Source organism: Pseudophryne corroboree, chromosome 2 (genome assembly GCF_028390025.1).
Source record: "Pseudophryne corroboree isolate aPseCor3 chromosome 2, aPseCor3.hap2, whole genome shotgun sequence".
Lineage (NCBI taxonomy): Eukaryota > Metazoa > Chordata > Amphibia > Anura > Myobatrachidae > Pseudophryne > Pseudophryne corroboree.
In genome coordinates this window covers 96,186,360-96,210,605 of record NC_086445.1, presented here as the reverse complement: position 1 = coordinate 96,210,605, position 24,246 = coordinate 96,186,360, and the positions used below count along the sequence as shown (strand labels likewise).

Below are 24,246 nucleotides of genomic sequence, written 5' to 3'. Positions count from 1 at the left end.
TCATCACGAAGTCTTCACTCCGATTACAAATCGATGGGAACTGCCACAGGTGGACATGATGGCATCCCGTCTCAACAAAAAGCTACAAAGGTATTGCGCCAGGTCAAGAGACCCTCAGGCGATAGCGTGGACGCACTAGTAACACCGTGGGTGTTCCAGTCGGTCTATGTGTTTCCTCCTCTTCCTCTCATACCCAAGGTGCTGAGAATCGTAAGAAAAAGAGGAGTGAGAACAATACTCATTGTTCCGGATTGGCTAAGAAGGACTTGGTACCCGGAACTGCAAGAAATGCTCACAGAGGACCCTTGGCCTCTGCCTCTTAGACAGGACCTGTTGCAACAGGGGCCCTGTCTGTTCCAAGACTTACCGTGGCTGCGTTTGACGGCATGGCGGTTGAACGCAGGATCCTAGCGGAAAAAGGCATTCCGGATGAAGTTATTCCTAAGCTGATAAAGGCTAGGAAGGACGTGACAGCAAAACACTATCACCGTATATGGCGAAAATATGTGGCCTGGTGTGAGGCCAGGAAGTCCCCTACAGAGGAATTCCAGCTGGGCCGGTTCCTGCACTTCCTACAGTCTGGAGTGACTATGGGCTTGAAGTTGGGGTCATAAAGGTCCAGATTTCGGCCCTATCCATTATCTTTCAAAAGGAACTGGCTTCTCTTCCTGAAGTTCAGACGTTTGTTAAGGGAGTGCTGCATATTCAGCCCCCTTTTGTGCCACCAGTGGCACCTTGGGATCTCAACGTGGTGTTGGGTTTCCTGAAATCCCACTGGTTTGAGCCACTTAAGACCGTGGAGCTAAAGTATCTCACGTGGAAGGTGGTCATGCTATTGGCCTTAGCTTCGGCTAGGCTTGTGTCAGAATTGGCGGCTTTGTCATGTAAAAGCCCCTATCTGGTTTTCCATAGGGACAGGGCAGAATTACGGACTCGTCCGCAATTTCTGCCGAAGGTGGTGTCATCTTTTCATTTGAACCAACCTATTGTGGTGCCTGCGGCTACTCGTGACTTGGAGGACTCCAAGTTGCTTGATGTAGTCAGGGCTTTGAAGATCTATGTAGCCAGGACGGCTGGAGTCAGGAAGACTGACTCGCTGTTTATCCTGTATGCATCCAACAAGCTGGGTGCTCTTGCTTCAAAGCAAACCATTGCTCGCTGGATCTGTAACACGATTCAGCAGGCTCATTCTGTGGCTGGATTGCCGCATCCAAAATCAGTGAAAGCCCATTCCACAAGGAAAGTGGGCTCTTCTTGGGCGGCTGCCCGAGGGGTCTCTGCATTACAGCTTTGCCGAGCGGCTACTTGGTCAAGTTCAAACACTTTTGCAAAGTTCTACAAGTTTGATACCCTGGCTGAGGAGGACCTTGTGTTTGCTCAATCGGTGCTGCAGAGTCATCCACACTCTCCCGCCCGTTTGGGAGCTTTGGTATAATCCCCATGGTCCTTACGGAGTCCCCACCATCCACTAGGACGTTAGAGAAAATAAGATTTTACTTACCGGTAAATTATTTCTCGTAGTCCGTAGTGGATGCTGGGCGCCCGTCCCAAGTGCGGACTTCTTCTGCAATACTTGTGTATAGTTATTGCTTCAATAAGGGTTAAGTTATGGTTGCATCAGGGTTTGACCTGATGCTCTGTTATTTGTCATACTGTTAACTGGTTGTTATCACATGTTATACGGTGTGATTGGTGTGGGCTGGTATGAATCTTGCCCTGGATTGCCAAAATCCTTTCCTTGTACTGTCAGCTCTTCTGGGCACAGTTTCTCTAACTGAGGTCTGGAGGAGGGGCATAAAGGGAGGAGCCAGTGCACACCAGAACCTAAATTCTTTCTTAAAGTGCCCATGTCTCCTACGGAGCCCGTCTATTCCCCATTGTCCTTACGGAGTCCCCAGCATCCACTACGGACTACGAGAAATAGATTTACCGGTAAGTAAAATCTTAATTCTCTGACGTCCTAGTGGATGCTGGGAACTCCGTAAGGACCATGGGGAATAGACGGGCTCCGCAGGAGACTGGGCACTCTAAAAGAAATATTAGGTACTATCTGGTGTGCACTGGCTCCTCCCTCTATGCCCCTCCTCCAGACCTCAGTTAGAATCTGTGCCCGGCCAGAGCTGGATGCACCTAGTGGGCTCTCCTGAGCTTGCTAGAAAAGAAAGTATTTGTTAGGTTTTTTATTTTCAGTGAGATCTGCTGGCAACAGACTCACTGTTACGTGGGACTGAGGGGAGAGAAGCAAACCTACCTGCGTACAGCTAGCTTGTGCTTCTTAGGCTACTGGACACCATTAGCTCCAGAGGGTTCGAACACAGGGCCAGACCTCGATCGTCCGTTCCCGGAGCCGCGCCGCCGTCCCCCTTGCAGAGCCAGAAGACAGAAGAGAAGGAGATGAAATCGGCGGCAGAAGACTCCGGTCTTCATTAAGGTAGCGCACAGCACTGCAGCTGTGCGCCATTGCTCCCACTGCACACCACACACTCCGGTCACTGTCGGGTGCAGGGCGCTGGGGGGGGGGGGGGGGGAGAGCGAGCCCTGGGCAGCAATAAAATACATTTTGGCATAAAAATACACATAATACAGTCTGTGACTGTATATGTGTAAAACCCCCGCCATTTTTCAGTCAGAAACTGCAGGGAGAAGCCCGCCGCTGAGGGGGCGGGGCCTTCTTCCTCAGCACACCAGCGCCATTTTTCCTTCACAGTTCCGCTGGAAGCAGCTCCCCAGGCTCTCCCCTGCAGTATTCCTGATACAAGAAGGGTAAAAAAGAGAGGGGGGGCACATAAATTTAGGCGCAAATAATATATATATTAAGCAGCTATTGGGAAAACTCACTCATTATAGTGAAAATCCCTGTGTTATATAGCGCTGTGGTGTGTGCTGGCATACTCTCTCTCTGTCTCCCCAAAGGACTTTGTGGGGTCCTGTCCTCAGTCAGAGCATTCCCTGTGTGTGTGCGGTGTGTCGGTACGGCTGTGTCGACATGTTTGATGAGGAGGGTTACGTGGAGGCGGAGCAAGGGCAGATAAGTGTGGTGTCGCCCCCGACGGGGCCGACACCGGATTGGATGGATATGTGGAAGGTCTTAACAGACAGTGTCAACGCCTTACATAAAAGGTTCGATGACGCAGCAGCCTTGGGACAGCCGGGATCTCAACCCGCGCCTGCCCAGGCGTCTCAGAGGCCATCAGGGGCTCATAAACGCCCGCTAGCTTAGATGGTAGACACAGATGTCGACACGGAGTCTGACTCCAGTGTTGATGAGGATGAGACAAATGCACAGTCTACTAAAGCCATCCGATGCATGATTACTGCAATGAAAAATGTGTTGCACATTTCTGATATTAACCCGGTTACTACCAAGAAGGGTATTATATTTGGGGAGAAAAAGCAGCCAGTGACTTTTCCCCCATCCGATGAATTATGTGAGGAAGCGTGGAGTTCCCCCGATAAGAAACTAGTGATTTCTAAGAGGTTACTGATGGTGTACCCTTTCCCGCCAACGGATAGGTTACGTTGGGAAACATCCCCTAGGGTGGACAAAGCGCTCACACGCTTATCAAAAAAGGTGGCACTGCCGTCTCAGGATACGGCCGCCTTAAAGGAGCCTGCGGATAGAAAGCAGGAAGCTATCCTGAAGTCTGTGTATACACACTCAGGTACTATACTGAGACCTGATATTGCTTCAGCATGGATGTGTAGTGCTGCAGCCGCATGGTCTGATACCCTGTCAGACAACATTGATTCCCTTGACAGGGATACTATTTTGCTAACCATAGAACATATAAAAGACGTTGTCTTATATATGCGGGATGCACAGAGGGACATTTGCCTGCTGGCATCTAGAATTAATGCAATGTCCATTTCTGCCAGGAGAGTATTATGGACTCGGCAGTGGACAGGTGATGCTGATTCTAAAAGACACATGGAGGTTTTGCCTTATAAGGGTGAGGAATTGTTTGGGGACGGTCTCTCGGACCTCGTATCCACGGCAACAGCCGGGAAGTCAACTTTTTTACCTCAGGTTCCCTCACAGCCTAAGAAAGCACCGTATTATCATTTACAGTCCTTTCGGCCTCAGAAAGGCAAGCGGATCAGAGGCGCATCCTTTCTACCCAGAGGCAGGGGTAGAGGAAAGAAGCTGCACCAGGCAGCCAGTTCCCAGGAACAAAAATCCTCCCCCGCTTCCTCTAAGTCCACCGCATGACGCTGGGGCTACACAGGCGGAGCCGGGTGCGGTGGGGGCGCGTCTCCGAAACTTCAGCAACCAGTGGGTTCGCTCACAAGTGGATCTCTGGGCTATTCAAATTGTATCTCAGGGATACAAGCTGGAGTTCGAGGCGACTCCCCCTCGCCGTTAAATCAAATCAGCCTTGCCAGCTGCTCCCAGGGAAAGGGAGGTAGTACTGGCGGCAATTCACAAGCTGTACCTCCAGCAGGTGATAATCAAGGTTCCCCTCCTTCAACAGGGACGGGGTTACTATTCTACAATGTTTGTGGTACCGAAACCAGACTGTTCGGTGAGACCCATTCTAAATTTAAAATCCTTGAACACTTATATAAGGAAGTTCAAGTTCAAAATGGAATCGCTCAGGGCGGTTATTGCAAGCCTGGAAGAGGGGGATTTTATGGTGTCGCTGGACATCAAGGTTGCTTACTTGCATGTCCCCGTTTACCCACCTCACCAGGAGTACCTCAGGTTTGTGGTACAGGATTGTCATTACCAATTCCAGACGTTGCCGTTTGGTCTGTCCACGGCACCGAGAGTATTTACCAAGGTAATGGCCGAAATGATGATACTCCTTCGGAAGAAGGGAGTTATAATTATCCCGTACTTGGACGATCTCCTTATAAAGGCGAGGTCCAGAGAGCAGTTGTTAGTCAGCGTAGCACTTTCTCGGGAAGTGTTGCTACAGCACGGCTGGATTCTGAATATCCCAAAGTCGCAGCTGATTCCTGCGACGCGTCTGCTCTTCCTGGGCATGATTCTGGACACAGAACAGAAGAAGGTGTTTCTCACGGTGGAGAAGGCCCAGGAATTGTCATCTCTGGTCAGGGACCTCCTGAAACCAAAACAGGTGTCGGTGCATCACTGCACGCGAGTCCTGGGAAAGATGGTGGCTTCTTACGAAGCAATTCCCTTCGGCAGGTTCCATGCAAGGATCTTTCAGTGGGATCTGTTAGACAAATGGTCCGGATCTCATCTTCAGATGCATCGGTTGATCACCCTGTCCCCAAGGGCCAGGGTGTCTCTGCTGTGGTGGCTGCAGAGTGCTCATCTTCTCGAGGGCCGCAGATTCGGCATACAGGACTGGGTCCTGGTGACCACGGACGCAAGCCTCCGAGGATGGGGGGCAGTCACTCAGGGAAGGAACTTCCAGGGACTGTGGTCAAGTCAGGAGACTTCACTACACATAAATATATTGGAACTAAGGGCCATTTACAACGCCCTGAGTCAAGCAGAGCCTCTGCTTCAGAACCAACCAGTGCTGATTCAATCAGACAACATCACGGCGGTCGCCCATGTAAACCGACAGGGCGGCACAAGAAGCAGGATGGCGATGGCAGAAGCCACAAGGATTCTCCGATGGGCAGAAAATCACGTGCTAGCACTGTCAGCAGTGTTCATTCCGGGAGTGGACAACTGGGAAGCAGACTTCCTCAGCAGGCACGACCTACACCCGGGAGAGTGGGGACTTCATCCAGAAGTCTTCACGCAGATTGTAAACCGTTGGGAGAGGCCACAGGTGGACATGATGGCGTCCCGCCTCAACAAAAAGCTAAAAAAATATTGCGCCAGGTCAAGGGACCCTCAGGCGATAGCTGTGGACGCACTAGTGACACCGTGGGTGTACCAGTCGGTTTATGTGTTCCCTCCTCTTCCTCTCATACCCAAGGTACTGAGGATAGTAAGAACTACACTCATCGTTCCGGATTGGCCAAGAAGAACTTGGTACCCAGAACTACAAGAAATGATCTCAGAGGAACCATGGCCTCTGCCTCTCAGACAGGACCTGTTACAGCAGGGGCCCTGTCTGTTCCAAGACTTACCGCGGCTGCGTTTGACGGCATGGCGGTTGAACGCCAGATCCTAACGGAAAAGGGCATTCCAGATGAAGTGATTCCTACGCTGATAAAGGCTAGGAAAGACGTGACAGCACAACATTATCACCGTATATGGCGAAAATATGTTGCTTGGTGTGAGGCCAGGAAGGCCCCTACAGAGGAATTCCAGCTGGGTCGATTCCTGCACTTCCTACAGTCAGGAGTGACTATGGGCCTAAAATTAGGGCCAAAATCTGGACCTTTTATGGATCCTATCTATTTTCTTTCAAAAAGAACTGGCTTCACTGCCTGAAGTTCAGACATTTGTTAAGGGAGTGCTGCATATTCAGCCCCCTTTTGTGCCTCCAGTGGCACCTTGGGATCTTAACGTTGTGTTGGGTTTCCTGAAATCCCACTGGTTTGAGCCACTTAAGACCGTGGAGCTAAAGTATCTCACGTGGAAAGTGGTCATGCTATTGGCCTTCGCTTCAGCTAGTCGTGTGTCAGAATTGGCGGCTTTGTCTTGTAAAAGCCCTTATCTGATCTTCCATATGGACAGGGCAGAATTGAGGACCCGTCCTCAATTTCTCCCTAAGGTGGTATCAGCGTTTCATTTGAACCAACCTATTGTGGTGCCTGCGGCTACTAGGGACTTGGAGGACTCCAAGTTACTAGATGTAGTCAGGGCTTTGAAAATCTATGTAGCCAGGACGGCTGGAGTCAGGAAAACTGACTCGCTGTTTATCCTGCATGCACCCAACAAGCTGGATGCTCCTGCTTCAAAGCAAACTATTGCACGCTGGATCTGTAACACGATTCAGCAAGCTCATTCTGCGGCAGGATTGCCGCATCCTAAATCAGTGAAAGCCCATTCCACAAGGAAGGTGGGCTCTTCTTGGGCGGCTGCCCGAGGGGTCTCGGCTTTACAGCTTTGCCGAGCTGCTACTTGGTCGGGTTCAAACACATTTGCTAAGTTCTACAAGTTTGATACCCTGGCTGAGGAGGACCTTGCCTTTGCTCATTCGGTGCTGCAGAGTCATCCGCACTCTCCCGCCCGTTTGGGAGCTTTGGTATAATCCCCATGGTCCTTACGGAGTTCCCAGCATCCACTAGGACGTCAGAGAAAATAAGAATTTACTCACCGGTAATTCTATTTCTCGTAGTCCGTAGTGGATGCTGGGCGCCCGTTCCAAGTGCGGACTCTCTGCAATACATGTGTATATAGTTATTGCTTAACTAAAGGGTTATTGTTATGAGCCATCTGTTACTGAGGCTCAGTTGTTGTTCATACTGTTAACTGGGTATGGTTATCACGAGTTGTACGGTGTGATTGGTGTGGCTGGTATGAGTCTTACCCTGGATTCCAAATCCTTTCCTTGTTGTGTCAGCTCTTCCGGGCACAGTTTCCTTAACTGAGGTCTGGAGGAGGGGCATAGAGGGAGGAGCCAGTGCACACCAGATAGTACCTAATCTTTCTTTTAGAGTGCCCAGTCTCCTGCGGAGCCCGTCTATTCCCCATGGTCCTTACGGAGTTCCCAGCATCCACTACGGACTACGAGAAATAGAATTACCGGTGAGTAAATTCTTATTTTTCCCTATAGATTGTAAGCTTGCGAGCAGGGACTTCCTTCCTCTGTCTGTTGTTCCCCAGTTTTGTTCTATTACTGTTGTTCTAATTGTAAAGCGCAACAGAATATGCTGCACTATATAATAAACTGTTAATAAATAAATAATAGTATATATTAATATGCTGTCCTGTATGGGATGCGGTTATGTCCGGTCACAATACAGACGCTGGGATCCTGAATGCTGAATAGCCCGCTAGTCCACGACTCCCATAGAGTTGGAATACAACCTGTGCCGAGCGCAGCGAGCCACTGAGTTTGCTGCATGGCGAGCCCGCAGGGGGCTTCGTTGCGCTCGCCTCCACCGGCCATCTAATAACCTTGATTCCGGTGTCGGTATGGTGACCGACTATCTCCCAACCACCTGTCACCCGAACCCAACCATCCCTGCATATTTATATGCTCATGTCCTTTAGAAAATATCACTGTAGTACTCCCTAGTACATACAGGTTGAGTCTCCCTTATCCAAAATGCTTGGGACCAGAGGTACTTTGGATATGGGATTTTTCCGTATTTTGGAATAATTGCATACCATAGTGAGATATCATGGTGATGGGACCTAAATCTAAGCACAGAATGCATTTAGGTTACATATACACCTTATACACACAGCCTGAAGGTCATTTTAGCCAATATTTTTTATAACTTTGTGCATTAAGCAAAGTGTGTCTACATTCACACAATTCATTTATGTTTCATATACACCTTATACACACAGCCTGAAGGTCATTTAATACAAATTTTTAATAACTTTGTGTATTAAACAAAGTTTGTGTACATTGAGACATCAAAAAACAAAGATTTCACTATCTCACTCTCACTCAAAAAAGTCCGTATTTCGGAATATTCCGTATTTCGGAATATATGGATATGGGATACTCAACCTGTATTACTCTGTGTGTGCATTCCTATGTTTACATGATAATGTCCGCTAGTACATATTACTCTGTGTGTGCATTCCTATGTTTACATGATAATGTCCCCTAGTACATATTACTCTGTGTGTGCTTTCCTATGTTTACATGATGATGTCCCCTAGTACATATTACTCTGTGTGTGCATTCCTATGTTTACATGATGATGTCCCCTAGTACATATTCCTCTGTGTGTGCATTACTCTGTTTACATGATGATGTCCCCTAGTACATATTACTCTGTGTGCATTCCTATGTTTACATGATGATGTCCCCTAGTACATATTACTCTGTGTGCATTCCTATGTTTACATGATGATGTCCCCTAGTACATATTACTCTGTGTGTGCATTCCTATGTTTACATGATGATGTCCCCTAGTACATATTCCTCTGTGTGTGCATTACTCTGTTTACATGATGATGTCCCCTAGTACATATTACTCTGTGTGCATTCCTATGTTTACATGATGATGTCCCCTAGTACATATTACTCTGTGTGCATTCCTATGTTTACATGATGATGTCCCCTAGTACATATTACTCTGTGTGTGCATTCCTATGTTTACATGATGATGTCCCCTAGTACATATCCCGGTGTGTGTATGTTTGCATGCATGATGTCATTATGTACAAATAATGTACTCCTTTATTTACTAAATTGTATTTCCCTAGTTTGTATTACAGGGATGCAGTCAGTTTACCTCCAATCAAAATCCCGACGTTCAAAATCCCGACACCAATTGACCGATGGTCAAAATCCCGACATGGACAAAATACGACATTTAAAATACCAACAAGGTCAAAATACCGACATGTAAAATGCCGACAGGTCAAAATACCGACATGATTTTTTCATGATTTTTTTCATTGAAACCGACTTGTTCATACTTTACCGTCCCAGTGGACCTGGAGGGGGAATATAATAGTGTGCCGAGCGCAGCGGTACACTTTATATGGTGTCCGTGTTGACTTATGTCGACATACACACAAAAAATCAACAAAAAAACGCATGTCGGTATTTTGACCTTGTCGGCATTTTACATGTCGGTATTTTGACCTTGTCGGTATTTTAAATGTCGGTATTTTGTCCATGTCGGGATTTTGACCATCGGTCAATTGGTGTCGGGATTTTGAACGTCGGGATTTTGATTGTGGTATTTCATACCGATCCCGTATTACAGTATAGTTTCCTATGTATGTACATGACTATATTTACCTAATAGATTCCCTGTATATGCCTATGTCTGCATGGTCCACCCGTGCACTGCTATATACTTGCACTGATTTTCCCTGGTACATACCTGCACCATACTTACCTACTCTCCTGGATTCTGCGGGAGACACCCGGTATCTCAGGTAATCCCCTACAGGCCCAGAAGAGTGGGCACCCCTCCCGCATTCTGCCCACTTCCTAGTTCGCGCAGTCACGCCCCCGTCGCTGCCCACCTGCTTCTCCTCTCCGGGCATCTCTCGGATAGGAGATTACTAATGTAGGCAAGTATGACCTGTACACTCTACACTCTATACATTTTAGTTCTGTACAGTTTACCCTAGTACTCGTTCCTTATGTATACAGGTTGAGTATCCCATATCCAGATAATCCGAAATACGGAATATTCCGAAATACGGAATTTTGAGAGTGAGATAGTGAAACCTTTGTTTTCTGATGGCTCAATGTACACAAACTTTGTTTAATGCACAAAGTTATTAAAAATATTGGCTAAAATGACCTTCAGGCTGTGTGTATATGAAACATAAATGTATTCTGTGCTTAGACTTGGGTCCCATCACCATGATATCTCATTATGGTATGCAATTATTCCAAACTACGGAAAAATCCAATATCCAAAATACTTCTGGTCCCAAGCATTTTGGATAAGGGATACTCAATTTGTATCTACAAATCTAGGAGGGTATCTAATAGTGTGAGAAATTCTGTGAAAATTCTCCTGGTGGTGGTGTGTGGTGTTGTGTTTTTTTTTGTTTTTTGTTTTTTTTTAAAGTGGCAATCATTTACATGGCATAATCAACCAGGTTTTGTCATGTAAATGATTGCCGGTTTAAATAAAACAGAACTCTCACAAAATTTCTCACTTTCTGATTCTCACACCCTTTTACATTCCCCTCAGTGTGTCTCAGCTATATATAATTAGGTACAAATGACATCATTAGGCCATAGAATTAAAAAATGTCCCTGTGTAAGTCGATATACTGCAGTCTTAGGAATATTGGGACACACACAAAATGGCTGCGTGCAGATGACTGGTACACACTATACAGGTCATCTGGGTAGGATCATTATATTTGAATTTCTGCAGCAGGGTACACTGGTATTCCACAGGGAATAACATCAGGGTGTAGAGTTGGATCTTGATCCGAGGCACCAACAGGCTAAAGCTTTGTATGTTCCCAGGATGCACTGCACCTCCTCCTCTATAGCCCTGCCTCCAGGCCCCTGGAGCTCAGTTTGTAAGTTGGAGCCTGCAGTGCAGGTCACTAACAGGTGGGGCTGCGCTAGGCAGCCCTGAAAAGAGCTTTTTTAGAAGACTTCCAAGGGCCACAGCACTTTCTATGTCTTTATGACATGCTGTGCTGTAGCTCCATCACCTCCCTCAGCGGCGCTGCATACTCCCGTGGCCTGCTCCAGGATACTTGCAGCGGAGACACACCGGTTTTGCTCAGGCACACCACCGGTCATTCTCCAGGTAAATCGCGATCCGGTCACGGTCCCAGGAGACGGACCTCGCCGCTAGTGTGGACACTGTGTCGCACAGGTAGGATTTATTAAAATCCATTTGCAAAGGTCTCTGCAGTACCCGGTGGTGAAGTCCAGCAGAGGGGATAAGGTGCTGACCTGTAGCCCCTCCCCCAGCTCCAGGCGCCATCTGCCACTGGTGTTCTCTCTCTCTCTCTCTCTCGCTCTCTCTCTCGCTCTCTCTCTCGCTCTCTCTCGCTCTCTCTCTCTCTCTCTCTCTCTCTCTCTCTCTCTCTCTCGCTCTCTCTCTCTTCCCCCCCCCCCCCCCCTAGCATTTTGTCTAAACAGTAAGGGGCATTCATCCCTACTCCACGCTCACCACATTTTGGTTATACCTACAGAGAATAGCTGCTTTAATATATAGCCTGGGGACTTGTAATCCCTATGCTTGCAGCAGAACACTTTTGTTTGCGTAGCAACAATGCCTACACACAGTGGAAGCTGCTGCTTTTGTGAGAACGGAGCCAATATGCATGAGAATGCTTCCTATAAAGTAATTAGAAGCTAGTGTCTTATATACCGTGGCCATGCCTCCTGCATAATGGTCTGTAAGGACCTGGATGGAGGTTCACATCCTCATGAATACGCAGAAGCTTCCTCCACTGTGTAGGTGACAGGCGCGCTGTAAGTGAATATCCTGCTGTTGTGTATTAATGTGTTTCTGATTCATAACGTTTTTGTTTTGTTGCAGAAATCCCAACTGTGTCACTATACATCATACATCCCCTCACAACAACATGCCTGTGAAAAAAAAGAGAAAATCTGCCTCTACCGACGACATCAACCTCAAGAAATGTAGAATAACTAGGTATTACAGCCGTGTGATTGAGCCGTGAGCTAGAAGGGGATGGACAGACACCTACATATACATGTGCAGCGTTGCAGAGATTCAGTAATGCCCACTGGCACGACCAGAATATAGGGCTGGGATCATTGGTCTGGGAGTGGAAGCCAATTTATTAGAACATTTTGCCCTTAGCCACCATAAAGTGCGACGGTATATGCTGGCACTATATAAATAAAAAAGAATACGTTATCGCTATGTTAAGCATTCACCAGTCATGTAATACTGGCCCAGTGATCATTAGACATTAACGCTAAGGGCGAGATATATCAAGCCCTGGAGAGAGAGAGAGAGAGAGAGAGAAAGTACCAACCAATCAACTGCTACAGGTAACTGTCATTTTTCAAACACAGACTGTTAAATGATAGCTGATTGGTTGGTACTTTTATCTCTCTCCAAGGTTTGATACATCTCCCCTTAAATCTCCTTTCCGCTATAAGTAATACATTGTTGAGCACCAACATGTCTGATTTAATGTTTATTATCACTGTATCTGTTTATAAGCAGGAAAAGTCGTACAGTACAATACGCGTTGTGCACATCGTGACATGTCCATTTCCTCTTTTTTTAATGTTGCTGTTTCTTTGTCATCTCCCTCAGTTACTGCAGGGCACAAGCTCCAGCTAGAATAATAAGTGAAGATCTGTTTTCTAGCAAGAAGTGCCTGGCTTGGTTTTATGAGTACGCAGGTCAGTAAGATGCACGTTGTATTGTACATGCTTTCCTCTCCAGGTGCAGCAGCAGCAGCATACCCAGCTTGTTACCTGCTTGTCTTTAGCCTATGGATCCGGCACTGAAACAATAGCCGCTGTCAGCAGCACGTGTAAATCATCTGGTCCTGACACACCAGGTCTCCTAGAGTGTTAGCAGTCCCGGGCGGCTATTTTCATGGTCCCGGCTTCATATACTGCCTCGCTCTGAGCCGAGTGAGCGGAGAGCGAAGCAGCGCATGAAACCGGGCCGTGAAAATAGCCGCCCAGGACTGCTAACATTCTAGGAGCCCTGGTGTGTCCGGACCAGATGATTTACACGTGATAAGCCTGGCATATTTTTACACATGTATACGTGCAATCTTGCAGTAAAGGATTAACTGGTTTTCTGCTGAGGGGTACACTGGGCTCCACAAGGATTAACATCGGAGTGTAGAGTAGGATCTTGATCCAAGGCACCAACAGGCTCAAAGCTTTGACTGTTTCATAGATGCACAGCACCGCCTCCTCTATAACCCCACCTCCGTGCACAGGAGCTCAGTTTGTAAGTTGGTGCCATGCAGTAAGCAGGCACTTAACAGGGAAGCTGCCTTTTGCAGCCCATTTGATAGCTTTATTTGAAGAAAGAAGAATACTTTTACAGACTTCAAGGGCTGTAGTGTGTAAAGTCACATAGACTTTCTTTGCTGCAGCTTCATCACCCCCGGCGGCGCTGTATACTCCCACGCCCTGGTTGCCAGGTCACTGCAGCGGAGGCTCCGGTGTCTTTCCAGCGTCAGTCACACACACGCCGCTGTACTCCAGGATCGCATGGCCGCAGGTACGGGGGTGGTTAAGGGGTCTCTTTGGCCGCTCTGTACCGCGTTCCAGCGCGGCCGTGGGAGGCGGGCCGCGCGCTGGCGTGGACACTGTTATTGGGCAGCCGCTCCACTAGCCACCAGGGACATTGGGCACAGGTGTGGGGGTTTTTGCTCTCTAAAAAGCCCCGTTTTCAAAGCCCAGTGGGGATGCCAGCAGGGGGAGAAGACCTAACCTGTAGCCTCTCCCCCAGCCCCAGGGCACCATTTCTGTGAATGCTCCTGCCCTGGAGCTACATATCTCTCCCTCACTCCCTGTCAGCAGCCATTACAAACGGAGCTGAGCTGTTCCTGGGACTGCTGGGGCAAATCCTCCTCTGTAAAGCCGCCTGATCGTCAGCGCTGTGCTTTTTTACAGGACACTTAAGTATTCTACTGTCACTGGGACAGTGTTCGTTAAGAGAGTGCATACATTCAGGGTTGTGTGGTACAAGCGCCATGTGATATATATACATCCAGTATCTACTGCGCTTTGTTATTTCTATTTTTGACACATATAGCTTTACTGAGTATTACTTTGTATTGCTAGTAGTGCAGTTTTATGGTGCATAATTTCTGCATGGTACGCTTGTGACTATATATGTGTGTGTGCATATGTAGCTGCTGCGTGGCTGCCTTATTGGGTATTTCTCTATCGTCCTAAGTGGATGCTGGGGTTCCTGAAAGGACCATGGGGAATAGCGGCTCCGCAGGAGACAGGGCACAAAAAAGTAAAGCTTTTACCAGATCAGGTGGTGTGCACTGGCTCCTCCCCCTATGACCCTCCTCCAGACTCCAGTTAGATTTTGTGCCCGAACGAGAAGGGTGCAATCTAGGTGGCTCTCCTAAAGAGCTGCTTAGAGAAAGTTTAGCTTAGGTTTTTTACTTTACAGTGAGTCCTGCTGGCAACAGGATCACTGCAACGAGGGACTTAGGGGAGAAGTAGTGAACTCACCTGCGTGCAGAGTGGATTTGCTGCTTGGCTACTGGACACTAGCTCCAGAGGGACGATCACAGGTACAGCCTGGATGGTCACCGGAGCCGCGCCGCCGGCCCCCTTGCAGACGCTGAAGAGAGAAGAGGTCCAAAATCGGCGGCTGAAGACTCCTGAGTCTTCATAAAGGTAGCGCACAGCACTGCAGCTGTGCGCCATTTTCCTCTCAGCACACTTCACACAACAGTCACTGAGGGTGCAGAGCGCTGGGGGGGGCGCTCTGAGAGGCAAATAAAAACCTTATTAGAGGCAAAAAATACCTCACATATAGCCCACAGAGGCTATATGGAGATATTTAACCCCTGCCTAACTTCAAAAATAGCGGGAGACGAGCCCGCCGAAAAAGGGGCGGGGCCTATCTCCTCAGCACACAGCGCCATTTTCTCTCACAGAAAAGCTGGAGAGAAGGCTCCCAGGCTCTCCCCTGCACTGCACTACAGAAACAGGGTTAAAACAGAGAGGGGGGGCACTGATTTTGGCGATATTGTATATATATAAAAGATGCTATAAGGGAGAAACACTTATATAAGGTTGTCCCTATATAATTATAGCGTTTTTGGTGTGTGCTGGCAGACTCTCCCTCTGTCTCCCCAAAGGGCTAGTGGGTCCTGTCCTCTGTCAGAGCATTCCCGGTGTGTGTGCTGTGTGTCGGTACGTGTGTGTCGACATGTATGAGGACGATGTTGGTGAGGAGGCGGAGAAATTGCCTGTAATGGTGATGTCACTCTCTAGGGAGTCGACACCGGAATGGATGGCTTATTTAGAGAATTACGTGAGAATGTCAACACGCTGCAAGGTCGGTTGACGACATGAGACGGCCGACAATCTATTAGGACCGGTCCAGGCGTCTCAGAAACACCGTCAGGGGTTTTAAAAACGCCCATTTACCTCAGTCGGTCGACACAGACACAGACACGGACACTGAATACAGTGTCGACGGTGAATAAACAAACGTATTTCTCATTAGGGCCACACGTTAAGGGCAATGAAGGAGGTGTTACGTGTTTCTGATACTACAAGTACCACAAGAAAGGGTATTATGTGGGAGTGAAAAAACTACCTGTAGTTTTTCCTGAATCAGATAAAATAAAATGAAGTGTGTGATGATGCGTAGGGTTACCCCGATAGCAAATATTGGCGTTATACCCTTTCCCGCCAGAAATTAGGGTACGTTGGGAAACACCCCTTAGGGTGATAAGGCGCTCACACGCTTATCAAGTGGCGTTACCGTCTCCAGATACGGCCGCCCTCAAGGAGCCAGCTGATAGGAAGCTGGAAAAATATCCTAAAAAGTATATACACACATACGGTGGTTATACTGCGACCAGCGATCGCCATCAGCCTGGAGATGCAGTGCTGGGTTGGCTTGGTCGGATTCCCTGACTGAAAATATTTTATTCATGTAGAGCATTTAATAGGATGCATTCTATATATATGTATGTGAGATGCACAGAGGGATATTTGCTCTCTGGCATCAAGATAAGTGCGTTGTCCATATCTCCCAGAAGATGTCAGGGACACGACAGTGGTCAGGTGATACAGATCCCATACGGCAGATGGAAGTATTGCTGTATAAAGGGAAGGAGTTATTTGGGGGTCGGTCCATCGGACCTGGGGACCACAGCAACAGCTGGGAAATCCAACCTTTTTTACCCCAAGTTACATCTCAGCTAAAAAAGACACCGTCTTTTCAGCCTCAATCTTTCCTTTCCCATGAGGGCATGCAGGCAAAAGGCCAGTCATATCTGCCCAGACATAGAGGTAAGGGAAGTAGACTGCAGCAGGCAGCCCTTTCCCAGGAAAAGAAGCCCTCCACCGCGTCTGCCAAGTCCTCAGCATGACGCTGGGGCCGTGCAAGCGGACTCAAGGTGGGGGGGTAGTCTCAAGAGTCTCAGGGCGCAGTGGGATCACTCGCAAGTTGACCCCTAGATCGTACGAGTATTATCCCAGGGGTAAAGATTGGAGAGTCGAGACATCTTCTCCTCGCAGGTTCCTGAAGTCTGCTTTACCAACGGCTCCCTCCGACAGGGAGGCAGCATTGGAAACAATTCACAAGCTGTATATCCAGCAGGTGATAATCAAAGTACCACTCCTACGACAAGGAAAAGGGTATTATTTTTCCACACTATATTGTGGTACTGAAGCCAGACGGCTTGGTGACACATAGTCTAAATCTAAAATGTTTTGAACACTTACATAAAAGGTTCAAATCGAGATAGTCACTCAGAGCAGTGATAGCGAACCGGAAAAAAGGGGACTATATGGTGTCCCTGGACATCAAGGATTACCTCCATGTCCAAAATTTGTCCTTCTCATCAAGGGTACCTCTGGTTCGTGGTACAGAACTGTCAATATCAGTTTCAGACGATGCCGTTTGAATTATCCACGGCACCCCGGGCCTTTTTACCAAGGTAATGGCCGAAAAGATGTTTCTTCAAAGAAAAAAGGCATCTAAATTATCCCTTACTTGCACGACCTAAAAAGGGCAAGTTCCAGAGAACAGTTGGAGGTCGGAAGAGCACTATCTAAAGTAGTTCTTCGACGGCACGACTGGATTCTAAATATTCCAAGAATCGCAGCTGTTTTCCGACGATACGTCTGCTGTTCCTAGGGATGATTCTGGACACGGTTCAGAAAAAGGTTTTTCTTCCCGAGGAAAAAGCCAAGGAGTTATCCGACCTGTCAGGAACCTCCTAAAACCAGGAAAGGTGTCTGTACATCAATGCACAAGAGTCCTGGGAAAAATGGTGGCTTTTTACGAAGCAATTCCATTCGGCAGATTCCATGCAAGAATTTTCCAAAGGGATCTGTTGGACAAATGGTCAGGGTCGCATCCTCAGATGCACCTGCGAATAACCCTGTCGCCAAGGACAAGGGTATATCTTCTGTGGTGGTTGCAAAAGGCTCATCTATTGGAGGGCCGCAGATTCGGCATACAGGATTTGATCCTGGTGACCACGGACGCCAGCCTGAGAGGTTGGGGAGCAGTCACACAAGGAAGAAACTTCCAGGGGGTATGGACGAACCTGGAAAAGTCTATTCACATAAACATTCTGGTACTAAGAGCAATCTAAAATGCTCTAAGCCAGGCGGAACCACTCCTGCAAGGAAAACCGGTGTTGATTCAGTCGGACAACATCACGGCGGTCGCCCATGTAAACAGACAGGGCGGCACAAGAAGCAGGAGTGCAATGGCAGAAGCTGCCAAGATTCTTCGCTGGGCGGAGAATCACGTAATAGCACTGTCAGCAGTGTTCTTCCCGGGCGTGGACAACTGGGAAGCAGACTTCCTCAGCAGACACGATATTCACCCGGGAGAGTGGGGTCTTCATCCAGAAATCTTCCACATGCTAATAAACTGTTGGGAAAGACCAATGGTAGACATGATGGCGTCTCGCCTCAACAAGAAACTGGACAAGTATTGCGCCAGGTCAAGAGATCCACAGGCAATAGCTGTGGACGCACTGGTAACACCTTGGGTGTACAAATCAGTATATGTGTTTCCTCCTCTGCCTCTCATACCAAAGGTATTGAAGATTATACGGTGAGGAGGAGTAAGAACAATACTAGTGGCTCCGGATTGGCCAAGAAGGACTTGGTACCCGGAACTTCAAGAGTTGGTCACGGACGACCCGTGCCCTCTACTTCTGAGAAGGGACCTGCTACAACAGGGTCCCTGTCTCTTTCAAGACTTACCGCGGCTGCGTTTGACGGCATGGCGGTTGAACGCCAGATCCTAAAAGGGAAAGGCATTCCAGAAGAAGTCATTCCTACCTTGATTAAGGCAAGGAAGGAAGTCACCGCGAAACATTATCACCGCATTTGGCGAAAATATGTCGCGTGGTGCGAGGATCGGAGTGTTCCGACGGAGGAATTTCAACTGGGTCGTTTTCTACATTTCCTACAATCAGGATTGTCTAGGGGTCTCAAATTGAGATCTATTAAGGTTCAAATTTCGGCCCTGTCAATATTCTTCCAAAAAGAATTGGCCTCAGTTCCTGAGGTACAGACTTTTGTTAAAGGAGTACTGCATATACAGCCTCCTGTGGTGCCTCCGGTGGCACCGTGGGATCTAAATGTAGTTTTAGATTTCCTCAAATCCCATTGGTTTGAACCATTGAAAAAGGTGGATTTTAAATATCTCACATGGAAAGTGACTATGTTACTGGCCCTGGCTTCCGCCAGGAGAGTATCTGAATTGGCGGCTTTATCTTATAAAAGCCCTTATCTAATCTTCCATTCGGATAGGGCAGAACTGAGGACTCGTCCGCATTTTCTCCCTAAGGTGGTATCAGCGTTTCACCTGAACCAACCTATTGTGGTGCCTGCGGCCACTGGCGACTTGGAGGACTCCAAGTTGTTGGACGTTGTCAGAGCCTTAAAAATATACATTTCAAGGACGGCTGAAGTCAGAAAATCTGACTCGCTGTTGATACTATATGCACCCAACAAGTTGGGTGCCCCTGCTTCTAAGCAGACGATTGCTCGTTGGATTTGTAACACAATTCAACTTGCTCATTCTGTGGCAGGCCTGCCACAGCCTAAATCTGTTAAGGCCCATTCCACAAGGAAGGTGGGCTCATCTTGGGCGGCTGCCCGAGGGGTCTCGGCATTACAATTCTGCCGAGCAGCTACGTGGTCGGGGGAAAACACGTTTGTAAAATTCTACAAATTTGATACCCTGGCAAAAGAGGACTTGGAATTCTCTCATTCGGTGCTGCAGAGTCATCCGCACTCTCCCGCCCGTTTGGGAGCTTTGGTATAATCCCCATGGTCCTTTCAGGAACCCCAGCATCCACTTAGGACGATAGAGAAAATAAGAATTTACTTACCGATAATTCTATTTCTCGGAGTCCGTAGTGGATGCTGGGCGCCCATCCCAAGTGCGGATTATCTGCAATACTGTACATAGTTATTGTTAACAAATTCGGGTTATATTGTTAAGGAGCCATCTTTAAGAGGCTCTTTCTGTTATCATACTGTTAACTGGGTTTAGATCACAAGTTGTACGGTGTGATTGGTGTGGCTGGTATGAGTCTTACCCGGGATTCAAATTGCCTCCCTTATTGTGTACGCTCGTCCGGGCACAGTACCTAACTGGAGTCTGGAGGAGGGTCATAGGGGGAGGAGCCAGTGCACACCACCTGATCTGGTAAAAGCTTTACTTTTTTGTGCCCTGTCTCCTGCGGAGCCGCTATTCCCCATGGTCCTTTCAGGAACCCCAGCATCCACTACGGACTCCGAGAAATAGAATTATCGGTAAGTAAATTCTTATTTTCACTCAGCGTGCTATTCCTATATTCCATAACCTGTGGGTGCTAAGTGTATCAGGTTTTCTGTATAATATAGAATTTTTTTCACAAGAAATACTTGCTGTGTATTTTTACTTGTGATTTATAGTCACCCTATATATCTCTTGGATTCCCGGTAATTGTGCTGCCACAGTCACACTTCACGGGGGGTTCTTGCTAGGTATATCACTGCTACGAATTGTATCAGGTTGCCCAATATTGTGCTTTATATTATGTCCGCTACAAGAGGTAACGGAGCTGGGGCTTCTCCCACACTGTGTGGTGATGATGCTGCAGACGTCTTGGAGGAAAATTTGGCAGCAGAGAGTTCAGGTTCAGGGGGTTCCTTACCCCCCCCAGTGGGTCCGTAGCACCGGGGGCAACAAATGACCCACCTTGGGCTACCTTTTCCACGCTATCAAACACGCTTGTAACTAAATTGGCGCCCCCTGTGGGACCACCTGTGCCATTGCAGCAGTTTATGGTCCCTGCTATTAATCCGCCATGGGCAGATCAAATCTCCACTCGGTTACAGCATTTGAACCAGTCACTGACTAAATCTAAGTGTCACTCTCGCCCGCCTAAGACTAAGTCGTCTTCTAAATGGGCCATTACCTCCTCCCAATCCACTGTTCTCCCGGACACGTCCTCTGAGGAGGATGGTGCGTATACTGATCCCACAGACACTGACTCAGATGTTTCTGATGGGGAAGGGACGTCATTGGTGGATGTCCCTGATCTGATTGAGGCAATTAGGCTCATTCTTCAGGTGTCTGATGATCCTGAGGCTGTCTCTAAAAAGACGGTTAGGTTTAAACGTAAGAAGGTGGTTAAACAAGTTTTACCTCATTCTGAACACCTGGTTGACATACGTCAGGAATCCTGGGAAAATCCGGGGACAAAATTCACACCTAATAAGAGATTGTTGGCTCGCTATCCTCTCTCTGCGGAGATATATAAGAATTGGGAAACTCCTCCGCCTGTAGATTCTCATGTGGCGCGCATGGTTGTTTCCTCTGCTCTGCCAGTAACTACCGTCACCTCTCTGAAGGAACCGACTGATAGACGTGTGGAGGGTTGTTTGAAAGCGATTTACACCCTAACGGGGGCTGTGCATAGGCCAACCATTGCAGCAACATGGGCTGCTGAAGCTGTTGAGGCGTGGGCTCAGGAGCTTGAGGTGGAGCTGCCTTCCAACGCATCTGAACATGCTTGACAATGTCTCTCTTATATTACCACGGCTTCTCTGTACCTTAAGGAGGCGGTCTCTGATGCCGGGTTGCTTGCGGCCAAGGCTGCTACTACGTCCGTCTTGGCCAGACGTATCCTTTGGTTGAGATCGTGGTCGGTGGTTATGGATTCCAAGAAAACCCTGGAGGTGCTTCCTTTCAAGGGAGACATCCTCTTCGGAGAAGACCTCAATAAGATTGTGGCTGATCTGGCTACTGCTAAAACAGCTTGCCTACCTAGTACGGCTCCTTCCGCACAGAAGGCTAAAAGTACTTTTGCCTTGGCCCTTTCGTCCTCCAGGTAAAGCAAAAGGTCAGGCGTACCCAAAGCAAGCTCGTGCTTCCAGACCTGCCAAGCCCAGACCGAAGTGAGCCTGGGCTGCCCGTCGGCCTGCTTCCAAAACTGACAAGCCTGCCGCATGACGGGGCGGGCCTCCCTCTGGGGGATCCCAGGGTGGGAGGCCGACTTCTAGGTTTTGCCCAGGAATGGTTAATGACCACTTCCGATGCCTGGGTAAGGGAAGTAGTCACTTGAGGTTACGCCGTACCCTTCAAGAATTGTCCCCCTCATCGATTTTGCCTGACAGATGTTCCTCTGGACACGGCAAAGGCAAACACTCTGCATTCGGTGGTTCATTCCCTCCTCACCACAGGAGTGATAGTACAGGTGCCTCTGGCTCAGAGAGGCAAGGGGTACTATTCACCGCTGTTTCTAGTCCCGAAACCGAACGGGTCCTCGCGGCCCATTCTCAATCTGAAGTCCTTGAACAAGTATGTGCGGGTCTCCAAGTTTCGTATGGAAACTCTGCGCTCTATTGTTCTGTCCTTGGAACCTGGGGACTATATGGTCTCGAGGACATGTGGGGCCTTCCAGATGTGGACCTGATGGCGTCTTGACACAATCACAAGGTTCCGGTCTTCGGAGCAAGGACAAGGGAACCTCAAGCAGCGTTCGTGGATGCTCTGTCAATCCCATGGAACTTTCGGCTGCCGTATGTGTTCCCTCCGATGTCACTCCTGCCCAGAGTAATATGGAAGTTCAAGCAAGAAGGAGGAAACCTACTTCTGATCGCTCCAGCGTGGCCCAGGCGGCACTGGTTCTCCGATCTACAGGGCCTCTCGCTAGATCGTCCCCTTCTACTTCCACAATGACCAGATCTTCTCGTTCAGGGCCCTTGTGTTTACCAGGACTTGGCCCGTCTGACTTTGATGGCGTGGCTCTTGAAGCTTCCGTCCTGTGGGCCAAGGGTTTTTCTGAGGCGGTCGTTCAAACTATGTTGAAAGCCCGTAAGCCGGCTTCTGCTCGGATTTACCATAGGTTCTGGAATGCTTACTTTACTTGGTGTGCGTCTCTCACAATCATGACGTTTTCAAGTTTAGCACGGCCAAACTGTTGGCCTTCCTACAACAGGGCCTGGACTTAGGCCTGCGTCTGGCCTCCCTCAAGGTTCACATTTCTGCCTTGTCTGTTTGGTTTCAGAGAAAAATTGCTGCCCTACCTGATGTTCATACCTTCACTCAGGGCGTGTTGTGGATTCAACCTCCTTATGTACCTCCTGTGGCCCCTTGGGCGGTTCTTAGAACGCGGCCAGGTTATTTACCCAAGGTGGAGTCTTCCTTCCACCTTAACCAGGAGATTGTGGTTCCGGCCTTTAATTCTCCTGAGTTGTCTTCCAAAGAGCGGTCTTTGGATGTGGTACGGGCTCTCCTTATCTATGTGAAGAGAACTTCCTCCATTAGGAAATCTGATTCTCTGTTTGTACTATTTGGTTTTCACAAACGTGGTTGGCCTGCTTCCAAGCAGACCCTGGCGTGATTGCACATGCTTATGTACAGGCTGGTCGTCCAGCTCCTCCTACCACCAAAGCCCATTCTACTTGGTTGGACCTTCTTGGGCGGCCCACCGTGGTGCGACCCTTAAACAATTGTGGAAGGCGGCTACGTGGTCCTCAGTGAACACGTTCATAAGGTTCTATGCCTTCGATACTTCCGCTTCCCAGGATGCTTCCTTTGGACGCCGGGTTCTTGTGCCCGCTACAGTGCGTCCCCTCCCATAAGGAGCTGCTTTAGGACATCCCCGATGTTAATCCTTGTGGAGCCCAGTGTACCCTGCAGCAGAAAATGAGATTTATGGTAAGAACTTACCGTTGTTAAATCTCTTTCTGCGAGGTACATAAGGCACCCACCCTGACCCACTTGGCTTCTTTGGGTTGGTGTGGCATTAGCCGCTGACACCCTCTCCGGTGGTGAGTGTGTGGTGTATTTGGCTACGAGCGATTGTCGTCTCTAGTACCTTCTACTGCATTGGGCTGATTAACTAAACTGAACTCCTATGCACTGAGGCGTGGTTATAGAGGAGGCGGCGCTGTGCATCTTGGGAACAGTCAAAGCTTTGAGCCTGTTGGTGCCTCGGATCAAGATCCTACTCTACACCACCGATGTTAATCCTTGTGGAGCCCAGTGTACCTCGCAGAAAGAGATTTAACAACGGTAAGTTCTTACCATAAATCTCATTTTTATGATACAATATTACAACCACAATCCCTATACAAATACTGGGATTAGACCACATAATAGATCTTTACATATACATACACAAAGACACACAACATTCAATTTTACATAAAAATTGCATGAATAGGAAGTCTCTTTGTCTTCAGACAATTTAGTTAGAATGTAATCTAGTTAGATTGCTGCCAGGGAGGGCACCGGAGACCGAAGGCGGGATCCCGACAGTTGGAATACCGGTGGCGAGCGCAGCATGTATGCTTACCACGCTTTGGGCCCGGGGGTGACCATAGGTCGCCACCAGGTTATATTCTGCCTCTGGTGGCACGGACCACCACTCTAGTGTGGATTTCCACCGGCGGTCGGGATTGCAACGACCAGTATTTCACCGGGTGTCGGGATTCCGGCGTCTGTCTCCTGACAGCCGGGATCCCGACAACTGGCAAATTGAATGCCTCCCGTCTCTTTATCTTGCTGCTTTCGTCTACT

General features: G+C 48.4%; 1 protein-coding gene across 1 annotated transcript in view; it reads left to right on the top strand.

Moving 5' to 3' along the window:
* The window catches only part of DCUN1D5 (defective in cullin neddylation 1 domain containing 5), a 74,728-nt gene that overhangs the window by 23,200 nt on the left and 27,282 nt on the right, over positions 1–24,246 (top strand). The window contains exons 2-3 of the mRNA XM_063951540.1: positions 12,037–12,153; positions 12,790–12,878. Of these exons, the coding sequence (XP_063807610.1) occupies positions 12,083–12,153; positions 12,790–12,878 (160 nt within the window). The 5' untranslated portion in view covers positions 12,037–12,082. The remainder of the gene's footprint in view (positions 1–12,036; positions 12,154–12,789; positions 12,879–24,246) is intronic.